The sequence below is a fragment of the Equus quagga genome, chromosome 4, assembly GCF_021613505.1.
Source record: "Equus quagga isolate Etosha38 chromosome 4, UCLA_HA_Equagga_1.0, whole genome shotgun sequence".
NCBI classification, from domain to species: Eukaryota; Metazoa; Chordata; class Mammalia; order Perissodactyla; family Equidae; genus Equus; species Equus quagga.
Window position 1 is genome coordinate 70455711 of NC_060270.1, and position 10889 is coordinate 70466599.

Sequence of the window (10889 nt, forward strand, 5' to 3'; positions counted from 1 at the left end):
TTCCAGAATAGGAGTAGGGGCAACATGCGTCCACTTTATTACTAATAATAGCTAACGTGTGAGTGCTCACCACGTGCCAGACACCGTGTTCAGGGCTCTACACGCACTAACGCATCTGACCCATACAGCAGCACCTACTTTGTAGGGGTTTTATTTCCCCCATCTACAGATGAACAAATTGCAGGTCCTGAGATGTCAACTTGCCTGGTCGCAGCCTCAGCAAGGCAGCCGGAGATTTCAGCCACCTGGTCTACCTCTCCAGCCATATCAGTCACACTCCTAATGTTCCAAACCCTAGTCATCCTAAACCATTTAGGAGTCTTTGGAATGACCGTGTGCTTAACTCCACCCTACCCCCACCCCATTCTTGCCTTTGCACATGGCTTTTCTCTCTTCTCACTGAACCACGCTCTCCTTCCAATGGACAGGAAGTTTTATTCCATGCGTGAATGAAAGTAAGACTCCTGTAAAAATTCATTGCTATATTTAAGATGCAAGAGTTGCTCTGGTAGGAAATACCAAAGCTTTCTCCATAACAAACAATTCTTGCAAAGTTGTTTCTTATCTCAAAGCCAGAATTCCCTACACAAATTGCCTAAGGTTGACTTTCCTCTGTTCTCCCCCCCCACCCACCTCATCCCTGCCCTCTGGCTCCAGCCTTCAGGAAAGATCCACAGTGACCTTTGGCCACTGACAAAGAGGTTGATCTGGAAATTTGCAGCCTTCCATTTAATAGCTGTCTACCACTTCTCCTTGGGACTCCATTTCAGAGGAAAAGGACATACTTTGTTTTTCAAACCATTTTCAATTTTGACCACATCCAAAATTAGCCATTGGGCTTGGTGACAGGACACGCACACGTAACACACCTTGCCCAAGCGACATGATGTCAAGGCATTGGTCTGACACTGCACTGAGAAATGAGCATCCAATGGTTTAAACGACTTTTTGATTTATAGATACAGCATCCTTTCCATGTTTTCAGAGAACTTCAAACACATCATCACAAACACATCACATACTTCTATGGGGACGGCCCCACAGAAATAATGCAATAAACATCATAAGGCCAATGCAAAAACGTTAAATATTTAACAGCAAACCTTTCGATTAATCAAAAAGCTTTTGACTGATGTGTCAAAACTACTTTTTTCTTAAACTGAATCGATGCCTAATTGTCATACGATGTAGAAGGATTTAAAGGCTACTTTAATTAAGGTATACCAAAAAAGATAGCCAGTACAGCAATACTGATAATAGCAACAGAGAGAGAAGACAGAAAAATAAAATGGAAATAAACTAAATCACGCCTATTTTTTAATTTTTTGAATATTCATAGAGCACCTACCATCAAGGCACCAGGCTTAACGCTGGGGACACAACGTTAAAAAGACAGGGCTCTGCCCTCACAGGGCTTCCATTCTTTGTGGGGGACAGAAACTAAAATAATTACACTGTATATTTTCTTCCAGCAGTTATGACAATACTCTGCCCTAATTAACAAGAGGAAATAGTGAAATAATATGCAGACATTTTAAATGATGTTTAAGAGGCTTTAATAACAGTAGAAAACGCTATTACAAGAATGGTGTTTAATAAGAGAAACAATTTTATAAAGCACATGATCTCATCAATGTTTACAAAAAGACAAAAGGAAGATTCAATGGCCGTAAAATTCATCTTTGAGAATAAATTATCCCGAATGGCTAAGAAAAATGATGAAAGAAACTTCTGCACCTAAACAGGGAAATATATATTATATATATAAAATATATATATAATTAGTTCAATGAGCAAGGAGCAAGAATCAACAAACGTCAGGGCTTCGGGACAAACATCTCTATAAGGGTCTGTTCCTGGACTAATACTTTAGAATACGGTTTTGTAAATGTTTAAAAAGTGGCATTTTCAAGCCAGTGAGAAAAGGATAAACTAGGGAATAACTAGTAGGTTAACTATTTCAAAAAATAAACCAACTTAGACCTTTACAGCACATCATAAATTCCAGTGCAACATATGATAGTATAAATCTCACTGGTAAAGCTGAAAAAATATAATTTATGTGGTAATAATCTAAAACATCATTAAATGACTAACTGTTAAGTTTCCAACAAAAATTCCAAGTGCATTTCAATGTTAAAATTTAGAAAACGTTCAATGAAATGTAGGAAACTACTAAGCTGATTTTGGGGTGGGCAGGTATTCTAAGCATAAAATAATCATTTTAAAAGACTGAAGGATCTGACCATAGACATTTAAAATAAATTTCTACACAGAAAAAAAATCATGACACATATCCCACACTATAAATATAGTTATCACAAAATAAATAAAGTTAAATGGCCAGCAACTGACAGGAAAAATGTTTGCAACGTACGGCAGCTAAAAGGTTGATGTTTTTCATAGACGGTATGCTCTTACGACCAACAAGATATACACATTCCAGTAGAAAAATGTGCAAAGGACATGAACATAATTGATGGAGAAATAAAAAAGATTGATAAATATATTTTAAAATATTCAACCACCTTAGCAATGATAGAAATGCCAGTTTAAGATTAAATTCTGTTTCACTAATCAGATGAAAACAATAACATCCAATATTGGGAAAAAGACAGTAAAATGTACCCTGCTAGCTAGCGTGTAAATTAGTACATTCTGCTGAGAAGGCAATTTGGGAAAATGTATCAAAAGCCTTATTCAAACCCTTTAATCCAGTAATTCTACTTCTAAGGTATTTATCTAAAAAAAAAATAAATAATCAACATTTCACACAAAGATAACAACTGAATACAAAGTGTCCCTACTATGAAACTCATCAAAGTAACAGAACTACGAAATGTAATCGTATGCAACCATTACAAAAATTTAAGTTCTCAAAGCATTTTGAACGACAGATGAAAAGTTCACAAACACAGTAAATGAAGAAAACAGGATCTATCTCGGTAGCCTGATCATAATTTTAAAAGATGTATACACAAATACGTAGAAATCAAGTTGGCAGTGGTTCTCAGGTGAAATTAGAGGAGACTTCAATTTTATTTTTCTTTTAATTCTCTTCCTTATACTTTTATAAATCTTTCAAATTTTCCATAATGAACATGTATTGTTTAATAATCAGGAAAATGTAACAAAAAATATCTACAGTAAATATACCAAATTAACACAGGCTGGTAAGACCATGGGGCAACTGCTTTTCCCTCTTTTAACTTACCTACATTAAGCAAAAGATAACTTTTTAAAAGATCTAGTATGTTGACTGCCAAACATTGTCCAAAGGGGACCGATTAGAGGGGGAGGGGGTGGGGGAAGGGGTGGGGGCGGGGAAGGCAGGCAGAGGCCTCACAGGGTGGGGAAGAGGCGGCACACAGGGTCCAGGGCCTCAGACCACTCGGTGCTCAGCACTGCAGGAGGGCCAGAAACAAGAACTACCTTGGAGCTAAACGCTCAGTAAACATCACCCCATTTCTCCATGCCACATTCAGGCAAGAAAGCAGAAGCCCAGAGAGGAAATCGAGACTGCTCAAAGGTACACCACAAGTGGGTGGCATTTGACCTTCCATGAAAGAGAAAGGAAAACGGCCGAGGCCATTCCACAAACAAGCACAGAGGTATTCTTCCACATGGCCACAGCACTGTCACCAACGGCCACCGGCCTCCACTAAGGGAGCACAGATCTCAGGGCCTGAGCCAGTGCACTCCTGCTGACTGGGTTTGGCTTGGCGACCAACGGAGGCCACAGCGCTACCCACAGGGATAAGCAGGCCCTTCCAATGGGCCACGTCAACAACGGGAGGGGTCGTTTCCACCTGGCAGCAGACGCAGAGCCGCCTGAGAACCATTCTGAGCTGGTTCCCTGGCCTAGAAGCCTGCAAGTTCACAGTCAGAGGAGACCCTGATGATCAGGTTGGATTTCCTCCCCAGCTGGCTCCAAACTGAGGAGTTAAAGTTCCACAGAAAGGAGGCAGCCCGTGTAGACACACCGAGAGCACACTGCAGCTGCCCCCCGCAATTCGGTGAACCCTCCAGAAAGCGCTGTGTGCCCCGGCCCTCTGCTCTCCCCATTAAAATCGAGGGGCAATTAATCCACTGGACGCCGCAGAGCCTACAACGTGACCCAGGAGGGAAGTGCAATAAACACATACATATAATCACACAGAAACCACAAAAACGCCATCCATCAGGACACTGATCTACGTGTCCAGATAAAGGGAATCGGCAAACGAACAGCCACTGTCATACCAGGCAATTCACACACCTTCACTCTTTGAAACAAAAATTACACTCCTCATTTTACACACGAAAATTCTGAAGCTCAGAGAAATAGAAAAGGCAGCTCAAAGTCCCAGAGCTGGGAAGTGCCGGAGTTGGAATTCCACCTTCAAAGCCCGTGCCACTTCTCTCAGCATGCAGTCGGCAATCTCGTCCCCGTGGTCACAAAGGGCCTCTGCCCGGCCGTGTGGAATCCAGGCCCCGCGCTGAGCTAGGCAGGGCCTGTCTTCCCACAACTGCCAGGTGCAGCTCCAGAAACGAGAGCAGTATACCTAATATACCAAAGGTGCTCAATCTATACCCAGAAAAGGACATCAGTCCTGGTACAGTAAATAGTAATTATAACAAAGGCTGCCAATCACTGACCATCTGCTCTGTGAAATGCCTGTAGGAGGATCGTGACATATATTACCCACGTTTGACCCAAGTAACAACACAGTGGATGTGTCCACTTTTCAGATGAAGACACTGAGGCTCAGGGAGGTCTCAGAGCTAGGAAATGGACTCTATCTGACACCACAGCCTCCTTCCGGAACCCAACCTCTCCCACTGTGGCAGGTCATGAGGCCCAAATGAGTTGCTCAGGTCAACTCCGAATTCCTTCTGGGCAGTTCCCCCAGCCCCAGCCCAGGGCTCCAGCCACTACCTTGGTTGAGGTAGGTCAGCGTCTCTTCGTGCAGCTTCACAGCGGGGGACGTGGCGGCACACAGCACGTACTGCAGGGGCGGCAGGCGGGCCTCGTTCTGGGGGGACAGCTGCGGCTCCTCCTGCTTGAAGATGGGCAGGGCGAGCACATCACTGCAACACACAGGAGGGAGCCGTCAGGAACTGAGCCCAAGGAGCCCGTTTGCAAAGACAGAGCCAAGGCAGCGAGGCAGAGGCAGACCTCGGGCTTCTAGGGCAGTGCAGCCACGCACGTTACAGCCACAGGTTCGGCTCCCGATCCCGCCGTCACTCCAAGATGCTTTCAAACAATGAACCATTCCTTGATGATTCTATCTTCACTCAACAACTCTCAGATTTATTCAGTCCAATCATCAAGGAAGTAAAAATACAAAGTTACCTACTATCTACAAATTACAGAAAGCTCTGTGACAAAGCGACTAGCCGCCACGGAGAGAACTTCAGATGCCACAGGATTTCCATCCACGAGAGACTGCTCGTTATAAAGTCTTGCTTTTAGAATAAGAATCTGAACAAAATTTTAATCTTTTAAATAAACTATTCTATTTATTGGCTACTTTTCAGACCAATACAACCCTCTCCTCGGGGCTCCATCCACTCTGCAAATACACAAACAGTTTGCCGTACTCACCCAAGTTGAGACATTGCCCCACCCTTCTAAAAAAAGGACAGCTGGCCCACAACCCTGATTTTAAGGGTCATACTAATGTCTCCTAAATGCAAAACAAGAAGGACGGACTTTGGTCTCAATTCAGTCTTCTTATCCAAATGGAAAATATTGAGATGGTCAAGATTCTTTTCCTCTACCTCTAAACAAAATCCCCCGCCATACCCAAAGCCTGCAGCCTCGCCTCAGCCTGACTGGAGCACCTGTTTCTAGGTGTATTTTTTAAATACCCTAGCAAGGCAAAAAGAAATCCTTGAGAACACGAGCGACCTGTGAGCAGGAGAGACTTGTTTAGGACCTCTAGATTACGAACAGCACGGAAACAGGTGCCCAAAAAGTGCCCCTGCCCTTATCTAGACCCTTCTTCCGTGTGTCCCGGCTATGAATCAGATTCGCTGACCCCTCTTCACTAGATAAAAAGCAGAGTCATTGGGACAATCTGTACCTCGTAGGACACAATAAACAAGTGTCTCCAAAATACAAACCCAGCACACATCCCAGCAGCGTCTAGCCAGTTCTCAGAGGGAAAAGTCTGGCTTGGGGCACACCTGGAAAACCTGCCACCACCCGCTGCCCAAAGGTGAGCACACGGTGCTGCCTCGGCTCCCCCACGCCGCGCCTTCCACTCAGCAGCCCGGGCACACGCCCAGCCCAAGGGGTTATCGAGGAACAGAGGAGAAGTGGGCAGGCCTGCTCACCTGGGCTTGCATCACTTCGTGTTTGCCCAGACCACGTTAAGTTAATAATCCATGGGCTGCTGCCTTTAAATAAGGGGGGGGGGGGGGGGGGGGGTTAGAACCATCACTCAACAGTAACTTGTTTCAAGCCTGGCATCCTTATTTGCCAAGGAATAAAAGTCACGAGAACATCAAACACAGAGGGAAGAAAGGAGTAAAGGCCACTGCCTGGCGAGGTCAGATGGTTTGCAGAGGCTCTGCAGGGTGAGGAGACAACCAAAACCAAAATACGGAACCAAGGAAAAGGACAAGACCCTCAATCTAGAGTCGGGGGGAGGAGTGGTGTATTCACTGACCCCCACCTTGGCCTTCCCTGAAGCCAACCTCTGCAAGGGCAAAAAACCCATCTTCCAGAAGCGAGATAAAAGAAGAGCCTGGACCCACGGCTTCTTTACCCATGGTCCCAAAATGACCCCAGAAACCAAGAGGGCTGCATGACACCTTTCACCCCAACTCCCACCCCACTCCCCTCCCCTCCCTTAAAGCCGTACCCAAATCCTAAAAGGTGTCTGAGATATTCCACAGACAAATGTCAATCTCAGTACCAGAGGCACTGCCCATGCAAGAGAATCACTCCCTCATGGGATGCCATTTTAGGTATCCAGGAAGTTTTAAACACACTCACCCTCCACTCAGGGTCACCTTCAAAATCATTTTTTCTTTTTTTTGAGGAAGATTAGCCCTAAGCTTACATCCACTGCCAATCCTCCTCTTTTTTTGCTGAGGAAGAGTGGCCCTGAGCTAACATCCGTGCCCATCTTCCTCTATTTTATATGTAGGACATCTGTCACTGCATGGCTTGACGAGCAGCGCATAGTCCACGCCCGGGATCCAAACCGGTGACCCCCAGAGCCACCGAAGTGAAGCGGGTCAACTCAACCACTATGCCTCCCAGCCAGCCTCTCACACTCATTTTTAAAATATGGCAACACACCTAATGGCCACAAAGCAAAATTTAGGCAAAACTACAACTAAAACTTCTTTGTGCAAGAAAGTAAAAATGTATTCCGCAGCAGCATTTCATGTAAGGGAATGGACACAATCTCCTGCTAGGGAATTAACCTCTGCCCACTGGGCTTCCACCATCCCCCAGCGCAGCCCCCTCTGCTGACATCACCGCGCCAGCACGAGCCCTCCAGTCCTCGGTGAAGACCGGCGACGGACTACGCGGTCTGCCACCACTCTGGCCCGCGAATAAAGAACAGCGGACACGCCGGTCCAACCCAGCCACTCCTCCGCCTTCTGGTGGGGCATGTCTTCGGGGAGGACTGCTGGACAGACACCGACCAGAAGCCAGGATTCCCAGCTGACTCGTCCTGTTAAATCTGAAGGAGAACAGCTTTGGGGCCAAAAAAAGCACGCAGGGTGCCTCTCACTTTGGATCTGCCAATGCCAGCGACTCCCTCAGCCTTGCAAGTCACCTTCTCCGAGCACATACCAAATGCCCTTTGGGTTAAATTAGACACATTTCATAAACTGTGACTAGGATGGAAATAAAGACAGGCTAAAGCTGGTTCTGGCGAGTTCAGAAAGCGAACTGACTGCCCATTAGTCCCCTGCCAGCTGCAGAACAGGGAAAAACAATCCTCCGGGAACTGAAGCGCACGGGGTCCTCCTCCCTAAAGGGGACAGGAGAGAACTCTGCAGAACAGGCAGGGCTGACCTTTCCCTTTGAAGGGCACTCGTCCAGTCCCTGCAGAAGAAAGTTTCCCGCCTAGGGCACTAGACGTGGGGCCTCGGCCAAGGGAGGCGCGACCACCTGGAGGGAGCGCACCTGTCCCCCAGCCCCCGCCCGCCGCCGTCGGCGAGGCTACGGCGCAGGACGGCGCTGGCCGCTCGCTGGCCCCTCGGTGCGACCAAGGACGCTGGAGAGGCCGCGAGTCCGGGCGAGGGGCCCGGGCGGCGAGGGCAACGCGCAGCGAGCCAGACCTCCCGGGACAGGCACCAGACGGAGGGTAGGAAGCTGCCTCTTCTCCGACGCGCGGGCAGCGACGCGGGGAGGCGGCGGCGCTGCCGGGGCCACAGGGGCGCGCGGAGCCCGCGTCCGTCCGTCCGTCCGTCGGTCCCGAGGCGGGAGGCGGGATCCGGGCGGCTCTCGGCCCCAGCGCCCGGAGGGCGGATGGGGAGGCAGGGGCGCAGCGAGGGCGCCCTGGCGCCCGGGCCCCGGAGCTCCCCGCCCGGTCCTCGGACGCCCGCCAGCGCCTCGCCCGCCGCCCCGCCGAGCCCGGGCAGCGCCCGTCGGGGGCGGCGCGGGCCTTACCGCAGGTAGCTGCCGGCGTTGTGCTGGTTGTAGTGCTCGGGCTGCGTGTGCCAGAACAGCATGGCTGGAGCTCTGAGCCCGCCCCGAGCGGCCGGGCGCGCAGCGAACGGGCCGCGGGCCGAGGGCACACCGGCACCTGGAGGCAGCGCTGCCACCGCCTGCCGCCGCAGCGCCTTTATGGACGGCCCGGGGGCGGGGCCGCGGCCAGACCCGCCCAGGCCGCGCTGCAGGGAGGCGGCTCCGGGGCCCCGCACCTGGCCGAGCCGAGCCACGGGCGCGCCCTTCCCGGGCCGCCAGGCGGGTGGCGCGGCGCGGCGCGGGGCGGCCCCCGAGGGTGGGTCTGCGGCGACCCTCGGCGGCCTCGTGCGCCTCCTCCGCGCGCCGCTCTCGACGTTGTGCCCAGCGCGGATCCCCGAGCGAGCGAGCGAGCGGCGCTGTCGCGGGGGAGAGACCGCTCTGTGCTGGACGTCGGGGACCGCGGCCCACACTCTGTGCCCTCTCGCCTTGCTCGTGGTTTTTCATAGCACTTCACGCTCTCTGAAATCGTGGTGTTTTTTCTTTTAATTTATACTTTCGTATTGATTGTCTTTCCCAATAGAACGTAAGCTCCAAGAGGGTAAGGCCTGGACTCTGTAACTCACCGCGTTGTCCCCACTACCTAGAAAAGCGCTTGGGACATAGTAAGTGCTCGATAAATATTTGTTGAATAAGTATGAAAGAAAGGAATGCATCAAGTGAATAATCAGAGAAGGCTTCCTGGAGGAGGTGACATTGAGCTGAGGCCTTATGCATGCAGAGGAAGTATCTCTGGACATCTGGAGAGAAGATGGTTCCAGGCAGGGGCAAGGGTAATTGCCGAGGCCCTGAGACTGCCCTTCTTTGATATGGCTGGGACTGGGTCCCAAGGGGGCAGCAGAGGAGATGAGATGGGAGTGGTGAGTGGGGCAGATCATGGAGGGCCTGGCAGGCCCTAGCAGGGAGCTGAGATTTTATCCTGTGTGTTTCAAGCAGAGGACTTGCATATCTGATTTGCCTTTTGGAAAGATCAATCTGGATAGAGTGTGGACAGGGGGTCGTGGGGTCAGGGCAGTGAGGAGGGAGTGGAGGTCAAGGAGCCGTGAGCCACCCCAGGTGATATCCAGACCCACACTACATGGCACAGTGCCTGGCTCAGAAGAGCTGTCCCTTAGTCCTCATCTAATGGAAGGAAGCCCCACGAACACCTGGGCCCAGAACTCCCTGCTCCCTGAGGAGGGAGGTAGATAAACTCCCCCTCACCTCCCTCTGCTCTTGCGCTGCATCCCCCTTCAGGGAAGGACTCCTGCACCAGCCACAGGGTGTGCTGTGAGCCCAGCAAGCTGACAGCCCCCAGCCCCCGGGGACGCCTCTGCTGCAGAGCCCCTCACCCAAGGTCACACCCCAATGCGGGCAGTCCTGGTGCCTGTCAAGCTGGGGGTATAAAAGTCTGGCCGTCTCCACTGATGGCTGTTCTAGCCCCAGGCCTCCCCATGGGGCCAGTCAAAGCTGAAGCTGTCACGGGAGTTCCCCCAGTCCACTCCTGCTTCCTTCCCACCCCTTCACAGGTGTTAATCTCCCGGGAACTTCCTAATAAATATACTGAACACTGAGCTCCGTCTGAGGGTCCATGACAAGCACAGCCTTTAAGTAGGAGGCACTCTGGGGTGGTGTGGACAGAGCATGTCCTTTCCTGGATTCTTTCCGCGAGCACCTGCCATGTGCCAGGCGTGGCACTGGGTGCTGGGCTGCGAGCTTGCGTTCTAACTGGAGAGGCCGAAGCGTGGGCAGCAAGTACAGAACAGCATGATCAAGGAAGTGGAGGCTGCTCTGCAAGACAAGGGAGGACCGGAGCTCTGGAAAGTCTCCGGGGAAGGTGATGTCCCCAACGGTTGGGTGGGCGGACATTAGCCAATCTGTGGAGTGGGGGACGGAGGAGGGTCCCCAGCTGAGCTCACGGCATGTGCAAAAGCCTGGAGGAAGGGCACCAAATGTGGGACAGAGATTACAGTGGCTCAGACCTGGGTTTACCACAGGGCTCTGTCAGGGTGCGTGACCTGGCTGGGGTGAATTGACCGCACGCTGCTTCTCCCACTAAGGCGGACCATAGAATGCAGTGGAAATGATGCTGTCCCGGTTCCAGGCTGGTCCTAGGAGGCCAGGCAGCTTCTGCCTCCACCGCAGGGAGAGTCTAACTGCCCATTGGAGAGCAGTGGCAGCCCCCAGCCATTCTGGCCATTGGCAGAGGCCATCT

The 10889-nt window shown here is 50.6% G+C and overlaps 1 protein-coding gene across 1 annotated transcript in view; it reads right to left on the bottom strand.

Annotated features, from left to right (window-relative positions):
• TFCP2L1 (transcription factor CP2 like 1) overlaps nt 1-8766 on the bottom strand; it is a 53051-nt gene extending 44285 nt beyond the window's left edge. The window contains exons 1-2 of the mRNA XM_046659695.1: nt 8621-8766; nt 4919-5070 (exon numbers count right to left, since the gene is read on the bottom strand). Of these exons, the coding sequence (XP_046515651.1) occupies nt 4919-5070; nt 8621-8682 (214 nt within the window). The 5' untranslated portion in view covers nt 8683-8766. The remainder of the gene's footprint in view (nt 1-4918; nt 5071-8620) is intronic.
• Between the last annotated feature and the right edge of the window lie 2123 nt (nt 8767-10889).